Consider the following 18,427-nt stretch of genomic DNA (forward strand, 5'->3'; position numbering starts at 1 on the left):
GAACCTCCATACTGAAGCCACTGATTCTTAAATTCAAGAATACAAGAAGTCTTTGATACTTGGATTTTAGTCCTGGCTATTCCACTATTCGGGCAAATCATTTGACTTCTATGAACCTGTTTTCTCATCTTAAAAAAAGAGAGAGAGAGACAAAGAGGCTAGGATATAGTGAGATATCTTTACTTCCAGCTCTCAAATCTAAAGTTTCTCCAGAGACACAAGAAAGTCTGAGATGAAATTTTTAAACAGATTTATTCAGGAGCAAATCTTGAGGTAATGATACCTGTTTCCCAATCCCACTTTTCCCCTTTTCTCAGTGAATACTGATTTGGAAATAGTCAAAGTTATACAGAAGGCACGGGATACTGTTACAGTTCCAGTCATTAGCACAGCTTTGATCATCACTCATCCACTCTGAGTCATGTCTGGTGTCACATCAGTGGAATGGCAGCCATTTGCACACCACCTAGAATAGCCTCTCCTTTCTCAGTACCTTTGAAGTGGCTCATCAAGCACGTGAAACTCCCTACATCCCAGTGGAATCACCCCAAGCTCTCCTCAAATAGTGTTTTAAATGAGTCAGGGTTTTCGGAACGGAGGAACCCTATGCGGCTCAGTACAGACTCGCGACCTCAACTTGCTAGAGACTTTTTTTCCTACCAGAATTTAAAAAAAAGAAAAAGAAATCTTTACTTTTAAAAAAGCCTGACCGCCTTGCAAGGAGCATTTGCTTTAAACTAGACAATCAGGTAACACTGGTGTAGGACGAGTCAGGAATTGAACCGGTGTCGGTCTCCTTCACTTGATTCTTGCCAATACTTGTGCCAAACTGTGTTGGTTCCTAGAATTACGGAGTTACATTAATTAAAAAAAAAAATATCCTTCTGAGGCCGTCAGGATGCCGGTTGCGGCACAGAGGGACCCTAAGCACTCAATCTCCCAGAAAGGCAGTGGGTATTTTCCTAAAGACTGAGCAACAGCATTTCTGCCCGGGACAAAAAAACAAACCAACCAACAGCCCTTTCTTCCGGCAGCCTCACTACGCGGCCAGATCGCGCCTAATCAGCGCTCCCTACTCTCAAAGCGGCCAGACCGCTTTCAGCCCGCGCCCCGCCTCCACCTGCAGGCCCCGCCCCGGCTCCGCCCCCGGGCCCGCCCCACTCCCGGCAGGCGTCGCGCGCGCCCGCGCGCGCGCGTCCTCGCCGCGCCCTCCGGCCCCGCCGGCCGCTCGAGGCGCAGAGAGATGGCGGAGTTGAACATTGGGCAGCACTGCCAGGTGGAGCACTGCCGGCAGCGAGGTGATGCAGGGGCCTTTAGCCCGCGCCGCGGGAGACCCGGGTCTCGCTCTGCCTCCACGGTAGCGCGAGGAGGGAAGGCCTTGGGGCGAGGCGGAGTCCGAGGAGGCGGGGCGAGCGTGTCCCTCCTGGCTAGACAGTGAGCTGTATTGGTGAGGCTTTGCAAGAGGCTTATGGTCTCCTTGAAAGGGACACGCGTTTCCTGAAAACATACCTTGCAGTGTTAACTTTGGTTTTCGAGGGCTCCTTGCCAAGAACTCGCTCACTCCTTTCTGATGAGCGCGGGGAGGGAGGACGCTTCGGTCTGGGAGTCGGGAGAGTTCCCCTCTGGTCCTGCCACTGCGACCTTGGGCAAGCCACTTGTCTTTACCAAACTTTTTGTTTCCTTATCTGTTACTTAGCTGTTACGGAGTTGGGTGAGATAGTTTTTAACCTGGTTTTCGCGGGCTGCTCAGGAGGGGAGCTTCTAGCGAGAAGGCCCTTAGTTTTTCCTCCAGTTGATCATTAGGCTCACTCAGCCCTGTCATCCTTTGATTCTGATTATCAACGATTCAGCGAACATTTATTGGGCGCCTCTTGTGGTGCTGGGGCCATGAAAGTGTATAAAATAAAGCTTTTTCCACAGAAAAGCTTACAGGATAGTTAACTGCATTTTAGAGCATCAGTAAGGTGATGTTCTCTCTCCACTGCACGAGAGACCTTGTGATACACGTAACGCAATCTAATTGCCATTCGTCGTGTGGCACAGGTCTTAGGAACGTCTGGAACAGGCAGGTTCCGGAAGCACTAGAATGTGTGTGTGTATGTGTGTGTGTATGTATGTATGTATATATATATTATGTATGTGTGTGTGTGTGTGTATATATATATACATCTCCAAAGCTCTACTGTTAAGTAACTTGCCTAGCATTGCTAAATTAGTAAACAGGGGAAGCAAAATTGAAACCCAGGATTGTCGCTTCAAATGCAGAATTATTGCAATATACAGCCTTGAGAAACAACACCTAGTAAATATAGGAAACAAACAAACAAGCAAAACCCCTACAGGACTACTTTTTTTTTTTTAGCATCCTGCTACAAGTAACATATATCTCCTGATAATCTAGTTACTTTCAGAGTGTTTGAGATTGTGATGGCTTTTGTTTTAACCACGGCTGGCTACACTAGGATATTGTTCAAAAGGGAAAGTTCTCCTATAGCCATGGTTCAGTACTTTTAAGATTCTTTTTACGTAAGGAAACTATATCAGAATCAGATACTGACCAGAACATATAACATTTTCCCTCAATTTTAGATTTTCTTCCATTTGTATGTGATGGTTGTTCAGGAATATTTTGGTAAGTTAAGTTTTTATACAGAATTTGGGATTAATTTTAGTGTTTATAATATGAGATTTATTTCTGAAAAACAGAATGATTTTTAAATGGTTTTTACTTTAGTCATTGATACCCGATATTAGTTACAGTAATCATTTGGGGAAAAACAACCAAAGAAACTAGTCATAGGCTCTGATTACTTGTGCATATATGTGGTTTGTCTTTAAACTTCCAGAAATGGGGTTATGTGTGTGATTTTTATATAAAAGTTGTATTTATGTCTTTTAATCGCAAGGAGAGAACATATCCACAATATAAAGAATATGGTAAAAAAAAAAATCCAGTTTTCCCAACCTATACATTTCTTAAATTGGATATCACATGTCTTTTGCAGATAAATCACATGCAAAGTAAAACCTAGGACCAAACAAGAACTTAGGAAAATGTATTTTCAACTAAACTTTCAAGTATCAGGCAGTTAATTTATTAAATAGAGGACTGAGAGAATAAATTCTTTTCAGGAGGTGGTTCAGAAAGGTTTATTAGAAATAAATAAAAATAATGCATATTTTAAAATCATTGAGAAGTAGAGCACCCCTTTGACATTTTAGTACTGATTATTTTCGAGAAATAAAAGGAATCAAAAGATTCTTTGTATTTTTACACAACTTCAAGCACTCAAAGTAAAGGTAACTGAGAGTGGTGAATTGTTTTTACTCATATTGAAGTTAAATAATTGGGTTTTAAAACTTGAGACTATAGATGCTCTCTCATATATCATTTCAATTTATTCTTACATGCAGAGTTGTTACTGTAGCGTGAGTACAATTACTCTTAAGAATACTAACCATTAAAATATCTCAAATTACTTCAGTTATTTTAAGTATATTATTTGATTGCTTTTAAATAAACACTGTTTTAAAATTATTTAAGCCTTGAACACAGGAGCAGGGAGTCACATGGCTGTCCTGAGGTATGTCAATAGTTCTCCTGATAAAACATGTTTATATTTATGTATTTTTGCACAGAATTTGATTCAACTTAAAACCAGTGTACCACAGAGTAAAATTCAGCATACTAAACTGATTATGTATAGAGGATCTTACTTTATATTGTTTTTCTCAGTTTGTTTTCAAGATAAATGGGTCTACTTGTATTTATAAATTGTTATTCTTATCATTCTTATTCCTTTATAGTTCAGTTCTGTTTAAGTAGCCGACTTAGAGCTTGAGGCTCTGTATTTGTAAATGTATCATGAAATTAACATCCTGGTCATCTGCTCCTTCCAATTTTGCTTCACTGTTGTGTTCATTTTCACTGGTACCTGGTGTTAGGATTCTGTGGTAAGGTAAATTGTTCTGACTCAGCTAGCCCTAGATCCCCAGGAACAAATCTGTAGTCCAACAAAATCCTCACCTTAATTCTGACCAAATCAAGAGATTAAAAAGGGCTGTTGGAGAGAAGCCAAAATGTCATCTTTACTACTGATAAAGGGTCAACCAAATGATGAAGCTTAGTTTAGAGCCAAGTGGGTCTGCAAAGGAAATCCTGAACCCGGCAGATGTGTTCGCCAGTCACAGCCGTGCTGCACCAGTTTAGCTTCCTCTTTGAGGGAAGTTCATTCAGTTCCAAGAGGAGAAAAAGGGAAAGCTGAGCCCACTGTGCCTAATGGGATTTTTTCAAATTTGTACTCAGAGAAGTTGCTCCACCTCCCTGGGGTTAGAGATCAGCAGGATAAATAAATAAATTCACTCCATTTGGAAAGAAGCATTTACCTCATGTTTTCCAGTTGATATTTATTCCTGTTCACCATTTATCAGACACTGATAGATTTTTATGTCTGTTCTCTCAGCTATAGAAAATTAAGGTTAAATGAGCTTCAGTCAAAATCTGACCCTTTGAAGTTTAGGTGATTTATTTGCGGGAAATAAAGATGAACATATTATGCAGGGTTAATTGGAAAGAAATACTCCTATATAGTCACATAATAAACATATTGGTGTTTCTTACACAGCTGGTAAATCTTCCCTGTGCTTTCCTTTTTCTTATGATATCATTTGATTTTTTGTGAATGTCTCTCATAGAATGTTTCTCAATTATAATTAAGAAGTGAAATGAAAATCATCTACCTTTAGACCATTGGAACAAATTTGGAAAAATAGTTAAGAAGTTAATTCCAACAAGATGTAACTATCATTTATATAGAGGAATGCCCTTTGGTTATAGATTTCAAGCAATTACAGTTGACTCTTGAACAACATGGCTTTGAACTGTGTGGGTCCACTTATATGTGAATTTTTTTTCACCGAATATGTACTCCAGTACTATACCATGCATTGAATCTGCAGCTATGGAACTGTGGCTGTAAAGGGCTGACTGTGAAGTTATACTTCAACTGCATGGAAGATTTGTACCCCAGCCTCTGAGTTGTTCAAGGATCAACTGAGTTTATTCAACTCTAGAAACCTACTTACTTAATACTCAATAGCCTGAGTAATCTGGATTTTTTTTAATCGTATAAGATCTCTTTTTCCTCTAATGTAATATTTGCTGACAATATAGTATCAAATACAGAATAAAGAATAGTATATCATTGTGAAAACTGTCTTTAACCTTCTGTATCATGGATAAACATAATTTTAAGTATTCTTTTACATATATTTAAGCCTCTGAGATTAGTGTAGAAAGTAGATATGACTTGTCATTTGAAGGGGTGATGAGCTGGTTACCTAGGCATATGACTATGGGGGCATCTTTGTGTAGTACATTCCAAAGTAGAAGACTAAAATTATGAAGAGTAACTGAACAGTCATTTTAACTTGACTTAGAAGATAAATATACCTCAGCAGGAAAACTGAAAATGTAGAGCAGTCAGCACAGTAGTCATTTCTCACACAAACATTTATTATAATCTATGTAAGAGTGTGTAAGTAACTCATAAGTTTAAGCAACGTTATGAATATTCAGAATAGATTTGTTGAGTTGCTTTAAACGTGATATACAGACCCGTGTCCCCCTTTTTACGTTTTCAGGTGACTGTAATAAATGAGAGACTGAAGTCAGATACACACACATCTTACCCATGCTCCTTCAAGGACTGTGCTGGAAGAGAGCTCGTGCCAGTGGTGTGTCCTTATTGTGAGAAGAATTTTTGCCTGAGGTGATCCCTGAAATCATTCAAGCTGTCTGTCTGTTTAAGTCACATGCAAATACATGAACTAATGTCACTCTTCCGTTGCCCACAGACACCGTCATCAGTCAGATCATGAATGTGAAAAACTGGAAATCCCTAAGCCTCGCATGGCTGCCACTCAGAAACTTGTGAAAGACATTATTGGCAAGTATCTGGACGGCTTGTTCTGTTTTTCCTCCCTGCTGTGTACTCTGTGAGTTCCAGAACTCCTGCCCCTTGTGGCGGCTTGCCCGTTGTGGAAGGTATTGTTAATGGTCCTGACATTTACAAATTGCTATAGGTTTTGATGACATTCTTGTGACAGTATTTCTCACAAGGCTTACCTAACCAATAAAAATTTGGAAATTCTATGGAAATACCCTAATAATGTTCTCTTTTGCTGTATCACATATCAGCTGGTTAACCATCATGGCTGGAAATAGTATTTATGGGGCTGAAGTAGCAGTTTACACTCTTCAAAGACTAGAGTTTAAGCTTAGTGAGCTGTCCCATGAATGCTGGTGGTAATCTGAGGTATGAGAAAAGAATGTATGACTCAGACCCGTCTCTCTGCCAACATGTTAGTTCAGCTACATTTCATTGTATATGAAGGATAGTACTTTTATTAAAATCTCCTATAACCAAATCTTAAAGTTCTCTGTAAAAGTATAAGTGATTGCTTTGGATTAAATAGGTTTAAGTTGGAAATAAGCACCTAACAATGAGTTTTTTGGTGTGGAAATTGCTTAGGGCAACTCAATGCTATGTTTCCATTGATCATGTAAATATAATGCCTACAAACTGAGTGCAGTTTCTATGTATCTCTATTATGCGTAGTTCATGTATGTTTAGGGCCATATTTTATAAATAATAATAATAAAACTCTGAAAAATAAAGTTCTTATGTGCATATCTGCTTATACTTATTTCTTAGATTCCAAGACAGGAGAGACAGCAAGTAAACGGCGGAAAGGTGCAAAAAATAGTGAAACGGCTGCAAAAGTGGCACTGATGAAATTGAAGATGCACGCGGATGGAGATAAATCATTGCCACAGGTTGGTCTTAGAGATTTTGAAAAACAAAAAATTTCCAAATAGAATTGGAGCCCCTTTTTACTCTGCTCTCCCATCAAGTAACAGCTAACCTCAGCCTAATACGTATCATTCCTAACATTCCATGGGGTAAGTCTGCACAAAAAATACATAGTTCTGTGAGTTTTTCCCAATTTATAGAAGCGGCAGTGAACCATATGTATCCTTCTTCAACCTTTTTTTTTTCACTTTTCTCTTTTTAACATCCATGTTGATACGTTTCGTCTAGTTCATTCTTTTTGTTGGCTCCCATTTTTCCATAGTATAAATATATCGCAGTTTATCTATTCTCTTAATGAACACAATTCAGATATTTTCCCAAGTTGTTTGCTGTTATAAACTGACAGTGAACATCCTTGTGTACATGTGGGAACATTTCCCTAGAGCAGTTTCATTAAAATTCCATATTATCAACTACATTTTATATAAGAACCCAGCACATGAATATATATACATAAATTACTTAATACAGTTTTAGTAAGTGACACTTAGCCTTAAAAGTATGTGTATATACTGATATTTTTTATTCTGTTGTTTTTAATTGTTGATTTTATAACCCCTGAAGGATTGAGACCCATCAGATTGAAAAATGCTACTCTAGGGAACATTCCTAGAAATAGAAAAACTGGATCATGGGGTTTGCCCATCTTCAGCTGTCCTGGATATTGTCAGCTTTTTTTTATTGCCAGTAGTGGTACTGATGTATCTCCTTCCTGTCGTGTCTGAGAGTTTCAGTGTTTCTGGCCAACGCTGGGTATTATTCATCGTTACCCGTCTGATAGATGTGAAATGATACCTCACTGAGGTTTCAAAGTTGAATTTCCCCGTGATTAGTGAGGTTCAGCTCCTTTGCATGTATTTACTGGCTATTTGACTTTCTTTTGTGAATTGATTGTTCATATCTTTTGCCCATTTCTTTCTGTTGGAAGTTTTGGAACTTTTTAATAGGTTTTAAGAGTCTGTATATTCTGAATTCTAATCTTTTTTTTTTTTTTTGATTAAATGTATCACACATACCTTCTCTCTGTCTTCACTTTGGTTTTGATCTTTTTAGTGATCCAGACTTTTAAAATTTTAATGCACTGAAGTTTATTAATGATTTCCTAAAGATTATACTTCAAAATATTTCACAAATAAGTTATTTTCTTGCATTTTCCTTTAAAAGTTTAAAAGTTTTATTTTGGTTTACATTTTGTTTTGCTCTTTATTGCCATCTCAAATTTAATTATAAGTAAGTAGTGGTAGAGATTTCTTTCTCCTTTACCTCCCAGCGGATTACCTATTATCATAACATAAGATATTGAAGGGCTCATCCTTGTAATGACACCTCTGTGTCACACCAGGCTGTCCTGTACATTTGGGGTCTGAGGATCTCAATTCAGTTCCTTTGGTCCGTTCATTTCTCTTTGCATCAATATCAAACTGTCTTAATTATCATAGCTTTATAAGAAGTAGGACAAGTCTGTCTGCCTCATTCTTTGGTTTCAATTCTGTCTATTCTTGCTCATTTATTCTTCTGTAAAAATTTTAGAATCATTTTGTCTTGTCCTGTGAAATAGCGATTTTCATAGGAATTGTGCTGAATTTTAAGCTTGAGACAGTTGATATCTTTAAAATGTTAGTCTTCCCATTTATGTCTGGTCTATCTTTCCACTTTTATCTAGGTCTTCTTTTATGTCTTTAAGTAACATTCTGTAATGCTTACCGCACATATTTATGTATCTTTCCTTAGGCTTATTCTTAGGCTCTGCATAATTTTTGCTGCCATTGTAAATGATAATTTTTTTAATTAACATTTTCCTAATTGGTTATTGCTGGTGGTTGCATAATATCCTTCTGTCCAGTTTCCCATCGTTTGTAGATTTTTCTGGAATATTTTCTGTGTAGTCACATCTGTAAATGATGGTTTTGTGTTTTTGGGTTTTTTTTTCAGATTTTCTTTTCTCTTACTCTTCTACCTTCTCATTATTATTATTTGTGTTGGTGCATTGGCTTAAATCTCCACAACAGTGTTGAGTAATATGAGTGACTGCAGGCATCTTCATCACGTTTCTGACTTTTAATGCAAAAGATTCTAAAGTTTCATCATTAAATATTGTATTTGCTGAAGCTTCCTGATAGTAACCTTCATTGGGTTAACAGTATTTCTAGTTCTAATTTGTTAGGAATTTGTATTAAGAATGAGTATTAAATTTTGCTATAAGTTTTTTTTCCTCCATCAAGTATGATAATTATGTTGAATTTTTTTCCTTATACTGTGATAAATTCCATCGATCAGTTTTTCTGTTGTTGAATCACCCACATATTCTGGGATAAACTACTTGACTCTGGTATATAATCCTTTTAAAATGTACTTCTAAACAGATTTACTAATATATTATTTTGTGTTTTTTCTTGATATTAGTTAGCAAGATTATACTTATAAAATTAGTTGAGTAGCTTTCCCTCTTTTGTTCTTTGAAATGGTTATTGTTTGTTCTTGGAAGTTTGGCAATAGTTGTTATAATCTTTGGACTTGTTGCCTTTTTTGAGGGGAAAATTTTGAATACTATTTCAGTGTGTTAAATAGTTCTTGTTTTATTTGGATGATGTATTTATTCTGAAATATATTTTGGTAAATAATATTTTTCTTAATTTTTGTTCAGTGTAGATTCTTCAGTTTATTCTTATAAAGTTGTTCCAGTTACTCTTACATTCCTAAATCTCTACTGTGTCTTTAGTAAATCTTTCTTAATATTTTTCATTTGTACTTTTCTTTGCGATAGTCTTGCTAGAGGTTTGTGTTTATTTTTTTAATTTATATTTTAGTTTTTTCAAAGAACTGTTTTGGTTTTATTGACCTCTCTATTATTTCCTTGCTTTCTGCTTCACTAACTTTGCTCTTCTATTATTGTTTCCTTTTTTCTACTTTGTTTAGATTTTTTTTTTGCCCCAGCTTCTCACATTGAATGAACTTATTTCCAACCTACTTATTTGGTTGTAATTTTTTTAAACTTTACTTTGATACAGTTTCAAACACAGAAAAGTTACAAGAATAGTCAAAAATCTTTTTCATATCAATTACCCAAATGTACCAATGATTTATATTTTGTCCTATTTCTTTTATCATTTGCAAAGTCTGTGCATGTGCGTGTGTGTGTGTGTGTGTGTGCGTGCGTGCACACTTACTATTTTGGGTGTGCTTGATCTATCAGTTTCTGAAAGATGATACTGAAATCTCCCACTGTAACTATAGTTTTGTCAGTTTTTTTCTTGTAATTGTAACAGTTTTGCTGAGTTATATATTACCAGTGCATTGAATTTCTTCATTGTTATATCTTCTTTATGAATTTTGCCTTAAATCCTATTTTGAATTATAATAATATTGTTTTACTAGCTTTCTTTTGGTGAATACTTAACTATTATGTCTTTTTTTATCCCTCTATATTCAAGTTTTCTGTGTTGTTTTGTTTTAGGGTGTTTCTTGTAAGCAGCATATAGCTGGACTTTGTTTTTTTAATCCAATTTGATAGTATCTCTCTTTTATAGGTGAGTTGAACCCATTTCTGTTTATGATCACTGATGCCTTTGAACGTATTTCTTCCATCTCATGTTTTTTGTTATTATACGTGTTTGATTATTTCTCTTCCATGTCATCTTTTGTACTGATTGAATTTTCTATATTTTTTTATTCTGCTGACTTAGAAACCATTGATTATAGTCTTCTTTTAGCGATTATCCTTAACATTTTTCCTTTTTGTAGTCTTTTTCAATGTTTTTGAAATTGCAGATACTACCTACTTTTAACAAGGGTAACTTTTAAAAGCTGTGTAAAGGAAAAAATTAAACACCCTCCTGTGCCCGTGTCCATCCCACCAAAGCACTGGTTCTCAACTGAGGGTGGTTTTGCCCCCTAGGGGACATCTGACAATGTCTGGAGACACTTGGGTGTCACAGCTAGTCATGGGAGGGCTACTGGTGTCTAGTGGGAAGAGGCTAAAGATGCTGCTAGACATACCACGGTGCACAGGACAGCACCCACAAGAAAGAATTTTCTGGCCCCAAATGTTTATAGTGGCACAGTTGTGAAGGCCTGCCCTAAAGTGTCTAATAATATTATTTGCATTGCTTTGCAATTTTTTTATTACTTAAAACATAATAGTAAAAACTCCTATTGCACGTACTTTGTTCCAGGCCCTCTTCCAACACATTTAATCTTCACAACACACTTGTGAAATATGTACTGTCTTCTCTGCCTAATTATTGAGAAACTGAGGCACAGAACGGTGAAGTAACTTGCTGGTAACACAGAGCTAGTAAGTGGAGAACTGTGCATTGAAACCAGGCAAACAGGCTCAGAAACCAAGTTCTCAACACACTGAACACTTTTTCCCTTGCATCCCCTGCATTAATATTGATGTGATTATACATACATATTCTTGCATATTATATGTATTTATATTTATATATGTGCACGCAGAGATGTGTGTGTGTATATGTGTGTTTAACTTTATATAAATAAAAGTGTCTTCTTGCATATGGATGAGAGGGCATAAAGAGTGTTTTGGGGTCATTCTTTTATAAAAATGGCATCGTATTCATTTAGCCTATCAACACTTTGTTTGAATACCTGCTACGTTTAAAGCCCTGGGGATACTGCAGTAAATAAAACAAAGTCCCTGCCCACATGGAGTTCATATCCCAGTGGGAGTGAGATAGCTATTAAACATAATACTATTAATGTTGAATAGTGATTAAGGCTATAAGTAAAAATAAAGCAGGTTTCAGGTAGATTGTATGTCCTTTTATCTCTATGCATTCTCCTCATTAGTGCCTAACAGATATCGCCCCAAGGGAGCTGGTATGGCTGTAAATCACTTTCTTTAAAAGCCCGACAGTATTCCGTGATGTAGATCTGTGGTGAGCGACATTGCCTTTTTCCTGCTGATGAGCATTCACTTTGTTTCCAGTTTTGGCTACTGCGTTAAGTTGCCTGGGTCTGCTTTTCTGTTTCTGTGAGATAAATTCCCTGGAGTATGTCTGCTGGGTCAAAGGGTATGTGTCTTAAATCTTAATAGATGTTGCCAAGCTTCTTTACAAAGGAATTATAACAATTTACATTTCTACCATCAATAATTATAATAGTCAACTTTTATTGACTGATTATAGTATGCCAAGCATAGTTGTGGCTCTGGATTTTTTTATCTCCCTTAATAGTCACAAGTCTCCTGTGATACATTATCATCCTCGTTTCACAGATGGGTAATCTGAAGTGTTAAGATTGCTCACGTGGTCAGAGCCAGCCATCCTACCCTGTTTATATACTGCCTCTTGTGGCCGTACGTGAGAGTACCCCCCCTTCCCTGGTTTCCAGTAGCTATTTATCATCTTTTTTAATGAATTCCAGCTTAATGTCTGTGAAAGGATATCTCCTAATTGCTTTACTTTGCATTTCTTTGACTACTGTTCAGTTTGAGCATCTTTTAGTATGTTCATTGGCCCTGTGTTATTGCTCTTCCCTGGATTGTCTATGCATATCCTTTGATCATATTTCTTTGGGGGTGTTATTTTCATTTTTATTTCATTTTTATTTTGCTTGGTCAGCTTGTGGAAACTCTTGGAGTAGAATAGATATTAATCCTTTATCATCAATCCGCTTTGGAAACTTTTTTTCAAAATCTATCAAATATCTTGATTTTCCTTATGTACCTCCTTGACATGTCAGTGTTCTGAATTTTTCTCAGGTCTGTCTTTTCTTGCATTTCTGTTTTGGTTTTCTTAGGGTTTTAATTTTTTCATGTTTTTAATCGGTCTGGAATTTGTTTTCAGCGTATCTTACCAAATACCACAGCCATGATAAATTTAAAATTTATTTTTACTAGATCTGGTTTTGGATTTCCTATTTTATTCCACTTACCTATTTTATTTTACTCATATGTTAATACCAAATTGATTTGATGCAGTAGTTTTATAGAATGTTCTAATATATGATAATGTAAGTCCCACTCATATTTTTCCATATGTTTTCTTAGTTTTTTTCTTTATTCTTCCATATGAACTTTATGATTATTATATACAGATTTTTAAAAAATCTATCTTGGGATTTTCATGGTTCTCATAATGCGACAAGGTTGTAAGTGACAGACTCCAGCAGATACTGTTAAAGAATGTAGAAAGATACTGAAAGGTAACAATGGAGAAACTGAGAGAAATCATTAGAAAAAGCAGGAGAGAACACAGCATGGTCTTAAACAGAAATGTGGCTTCTCACATCTTTCAGAGTTTCCCACAGGGATGTAAGCCGTGAATAATAGTGCCTGCAGGAAGTGAGAATTCTGCCAGTCGTGAGAAGCCTGATTTACCATTCTCAGGAGGATTTTATACCCTGTTGGCCTCTTCCTCTTTGTCCTGGGGATTCTGGCTCCCTCCCTAACCACCAGGTGCAACACACTGATGCAAAACTTCCTCAATACATTGTCAAGTGATTTTCTGTGAAGTTAGGTGAAGTAAAATTCAATTTCCCAGCAGCATCTATTAGCAAGTCCTGACTGAGGATCATTTCTAAAGGATTCTCTAAATTTGCATTATATGATATATATTAATTTTGAAAGAAATATTTTTATCATATCATCTTCCTATCTAAGAACTTTATATGTCTTTTGTTTAGATCATGTTTTATTGCCTTCTGTAACATTTTATATTTTTCTTCATGTAAGTCTTATTCTTCACTTATTTTCATCTTTTTTTGTGTCAACAAAATATTTCCCTTTACCTCTATTTCCAGGCACTTACTGTTAATACTGAGGAAAAAGGTCTTGATTTCTGTATGTTCATCTTACTCAATCATGTCACCAAATTCTTTTATTTTAGAAGTTGATTTTTTTTTTGCCTTTGATTTCCTAAGTGTACAGTCACATCCCACTGACAAACAGCTTTAGATTTTATTTTTCAGTAATTATACCAGTTATTCCATTTTCTTAACTACATTATCTGTAATCTCCAATATAATGTTTTATAATAATGGTGCTAACAGGCATGTCCTTACATTTAACATTTTTACCGTATATAATTAAGTCCAGTTTTTCTCTCAAAATCTGAAATTGCTTGAATAAAACAAGGAGGTTGACACACTTTCTGCAGTTGAATATCTCCTGTCTCATCATCTTTGTTCACACATTATTATTTTTAAGTCGACTGCTATTTAAGTTTACCAATATATATTTTTAAAATTATCATTTTTTAATGAAAATTACCTTTATTATTTATAGACTTTTGGGGAGGAGGTAATAAGGTTCCATTACTTATTTTAATGGAGGTACTGGGGATTGAACCCAGGACCCTGTGTATGTTAGGCATACACTCTACCACTGCGCTATACCCTCCCCCCTACCAATATATTTTTTGAGTTTCTTTTTCCCTTAGGACTCACTTTTATTTTGGCTAAAGTACTTTCTTTAGTAGTTCATTCATTAAGAGTCTTTGTTGATAAACTCTTTTGGTCTCTTTTATCTGATACTACCCTTATTTTCCTCACTTGTGCTAAATTTTCTATATTAGACTCTCTCAACTCTTTTAATATACTGTTTATTGGCCCCTTTTATCTATTGTTGGGGAAACATCTGTTGTCAGCCTTATTATTGTTGCTTTATGGGTAACCTGTCTTTTTTTTTTTTCCTGTAGCTTTTAAGATTTTATCTATCATATTTTCCAGTTGCCGTACAATGTTTCTAGGTATGGATTCGTTTTAATTACCCAGTTTGGCCCTTGAGGTACATTTTATATTGTGATTTATCTCTTACTTTTGGAAGATTTTTGTCATTTTCTTTCTGAATATTGCTTCCCTTCTCTTCTGAAACTCTTCTTGTTTACACAGATTTTGGGGATTTATAATTTCTCTCTTTATGTCTGTGCTGCATTCTAGATGACGTCTTCAAATCCATCTTCCAATCAATTAAACCTTTTTGTTGAAGATTATAGAAATTGGTTGTGTTTGAATTTCTTATTTCAGAAACAGTATTTTAGAATTTTTTTATTTCTAGTTGGATCTTCATAGCTTGTCTTGTTTCATTTCAGCATGTTTTGGTTTTGTAACTTCTTGTTCCTTTTTTATGGATATTATTCTTTGATTCATCTCACTGTACACCCTGAATAACTATTTTAAATGTCATTTTCAAGTTTGGTTAGTTTCATCTGTCCATTACAAGTTAACTTTGGATTTGTGTTGAAGTTTCGGTGTACAGATTCTGCATGTTCACCTGGAGCAGAAGGCGCTTTCTGTGTCTTCTCGCTGTTCTCACTCCCCTCTCCCTGCCTAGCAGTCTCGCGTTTTCTTCCACAGGCCCACGTACCCACGACCTCCATTCCAAATCCACGTTTGAGATTGGCAGTTTGTCCTTCTGCCCTACAGAGCTTTTTAGATGATTACAGATCCGTTTACTGAGCTGGAAGGCTTTGGCTTTGTTCATTGTCAGAGGTTATATCTGTGCTTTTCTATATCTATTTCTATTTCTGTGCTCCCTAAATAATGTTTTCTATAAGTAATAGCCTGAGTCAACACTCAGCAGTATCTTCTTAAGCCTCCTTTCCTGGAGCGCATGTCGCAGATCAGCTCCCGCTTCCAGGCAGTGGGTGGGACCCATGTGCTCCACCACCACAAGGCACTGTTACCTTCCCATCCACCCACAGGCTGAGCTCCGGACCACCGCTTCCTCGCCTGGAGCCCAGAGGCCTGTCGCTCAGCCTACCTGCTATCCCTTTGCGTTTCTGTTTCATTTTTGATCCTCAGACATTTTTACCTTTTTTATTTTTAGGTGCCTGTATATCTTTTAAACTTTTCCCATTTATGCTCTTATTACTGTGTTTTTGGAGCAGGGACTGTGAGGTTACAGAGTTGGCTCAAAGCTTGAATTTCCAATGGTTTCTTGTTTTCAATACTTGTTATCTGTAATAATGCACTCCACTGGTCTTTAACAAATCTAAACTCCTTAGTGCTAAGATGAAAATTGTGTTGAATCTATTATTTCTTAAAATTATTGTGATCTTTCTCTACAACTTAGGGATGCTCCAGTTATGCCAAAATGTTTATTGTAGCAGGAATTGGTCTGTAAAGGCAGCATTTTTAAAAAGCAATTTTAGGAAGCAGAGATCAGAAGCCAAACACCTTTGCTCCTTTTTTGTTTCCTACATTTGTCAATTTAGCAAGAAAATGCAATATAAAGGAAGCATATAGGGTATAGAATCAGGAACCGTCTCTGAATCTTTCTCTTGTGTTGATATGGTCCTTGTCTAATTTTTTTTTTTTAAGTTTCTTTGTTTTCAAAAACCTTGCTGTCTCTAAATATGTAGTAAGGTCTTTCAGGTGAAAAGAAGATACATGTACCAAGAATCTTTAAATTGCAAGTGACAGAAACTAACTTACTCAAAATAATTTTTTCCCTCATATAATGGGCAGTGATACATTCATCTGGTCTCAGAGGATCACTGATTTCAGGACTTAAATGCTGCTGAAAGAGGTCATCTGTTTCCTTGACTTCTCTGTGTGTTAGACTCATTCTTTTTCATTTGGGGACATTTTTCCACATTGGTTCAGGAGTGGCTGAGACGCATGAGGGATAGCTGCAGACAACTCCCGGTTTAATTCAGCAAGACTTAAAAAAAAACTCTGAAAAGATATTGTTCCTCCCTGCCCTCAGCTTTTGAATGTAAAATCCCAGGAGAAGACCTTGATTGGCCTAATGTAGGTCACACGCCTGTTTTTGCCCAAATGATCCTGCAGGGTCTTAGGTCCTCTGCGCGTGCATTTAGGTGGCCGTGATTGATCGGTCTTCCCACTAAAAGCTGTATCATTAGAGGGTAGTCCTTCTCTGACACCAGGAGAAGAGAGGAAGGTATGTCACCAGATAAAAACAGATGTCTAGTTCATGTACATCATCTGTACATTAACTTCTTGTTTTTCCAGGCAGAAAGAATTTACTTTCAGGTTTTCTTCCCTAAGGGGAGTAAGGAGAAGAGCAGGCCAATGTTCTTTTGCCAGCGATGGAGCATCGGGAAGGTCATAGATGCCGCGGCCTCGTTAGCCAGCCTTAGAAATGACAATAACAAGTCAACGGCTCAGGTAACAACAGGTTGTAGCTTTCCCCTAGAAGTTTTAGAACACTCCATAAGCGTATGTATCTATTACAGTATCCTTTACTTCTCTCTTCACAGAAATTGAGGTTATGTCACGTTACCTCAGGAGAAGCCTTGCCCTTGGATCATATTTTGGAGACCTGGATTGCTAAGGAGGATTGTCCTTTACATAATGGTGGAAATATCATCTTGGAATATCTTAATGATGAAGAACAGTTTTTAAAAAACATTGATTCCTACTTGGAATAGTCGTTCAAGGATTCGAGCCAGGACTCATGAAGAAAATTCAGTGTTAATTTCTTTTACTACAAATGCTATATATTTTTTATTTGTAAAAGTTGCTTTTTATTTCCATTATGTCATAATTTATCAGTGTTTTATTAAATTGAATTTGAGTGTTTTAAAGTTTAACAATGAACTGATGTTTAATTATTAGCAAATTCTTGTATCTAATTAGCCTCTTTTAGGTTATGCTGGAGTAACAGCAACAAAGGTGTGTTTCTCATTTGGTTGATGTCAGCTGTTGACTGGCTGTGACTCTGCTCCATGTCATCTTTACTCCAGAATCTAAGCTGAAGCCATGACCCCCTTTGGGGACATTGCCTTTCTCATGGCAAAGGAAGAAAGAGATGACTCTTAGAAGATACATGTTTCACTTCTGTTTTAAGCAAGTCACATGACCAAGCCTAGCATCCTAAGGCCAGGATGGATGGCCTTAGTATCTGCCTACATCATGGTGTGTAAATGATGGGTGTACATGATTCATAGAAACTTGGAGGTCGTCTCATAAACTCTTCTAAGTTTGTGAATGAAGAATCTCAGGCATAGGAAGGGGAAACGTTTTTCTTGTCATCTTAGCACTTTGGGGCACATCTCTGATAAAAACCCCCTCCAGTGGTATTCACCTTTTTTGTCTGTATGAATCTTTTACATATGAGAAGGAAAATGGGATAGCTCAATTTCATTACAGGCTCTTTGTAAATACCAAAGCAAAACACATGCCAAAAGGAATGACCTTTTACCAACCAACACATTAAAATTAGTGCTCCAGTCTGATGTATGCCATCTGTACTCAACAAAGTACTGCTATAGAGAAGGGATACAAATTATTTATTTGCTGTTTGTCCCTTTTCTGTTTTGTGATAGACAAGGATAGTGGCTTTAGGCTTAATTAAAGGAATAAACTCAGAATGTTCATTTCATCTCTGATTCTTTCTTCATATTATTTTCATACAAAGAATGGGGGTAACTTCTGACTTCTGTCAGTTACTTATGCATTCATTTATTAACCTACTTATGCGAGTAGCTAATAAATGGAAGGACTGGATTCTGACTGCCATGGTGGATACAGTGAAGAGCCATATACATGCTTAAAACTATAACACAAAGCAATGTGGCAACTGCCAAATGAGTAGATTCTAAGTGTAGCTATGTTCCAGTAGCTCT

General features: G+C 36.5%; 1 protein-coding gene across 2 annotated transcripts; it reads left to right on the forward strand.

The window, feature by feature from the left end:
• The first annotated feature begins 1,169 nt into the window (after positions 1–1,169).
• ZFAND1 (zinc finger AN1-type containing 1) lies at positions 1,170–18,183 on the forward strand. 2 transcript variants are annotated; one of them, XM_032470319.1, is made up of 8 exons: positions 1,170–1,298; positions 2,590–2,632; positions 3,545–3,584; positions 5,644–5,771; positions 5,857–5,948; positions 6,717–6,838; positions 16,812–16,967; positions 17,060–18,183. In XM_032470319.1, exons 1-8 carry the CDS (start codon positions 1,244–1,246, stop codon positions 17,228–17,230), a joined length of 807 nt encoding a protein of 268 aa, XP_032326210.1. In that variant the 5' UTR covers positions 1,170–1,243; the 3' UTR covers positions 17,231–18,183. The 2 variants fall into 2 exon arrangements, with proteins under 2 accessions (XP_032326210.1, XP_032326211.1); XM_032470320.1 differs by having other exon boundaries at positions 16,848–16,967.
• The last annotated feature ends 244 nt before the right edge of the window (positions 18,184–18,427 follow it).

This window comes from Camelus ferus, chromosome 29 (genome assembly GCF_009834535.1).
Source record: "Camelus ferus isolate YT-003-E chromosome 29, BCGSAC_Cfer_1.0, whole genome shotgun sequence".
Taxonomy (NCBI): Eukaryota; Metazoa; Chordata; class Mammalia; order Artiodactyla; family Camelidae; genus Camelus; species Camelus ferus.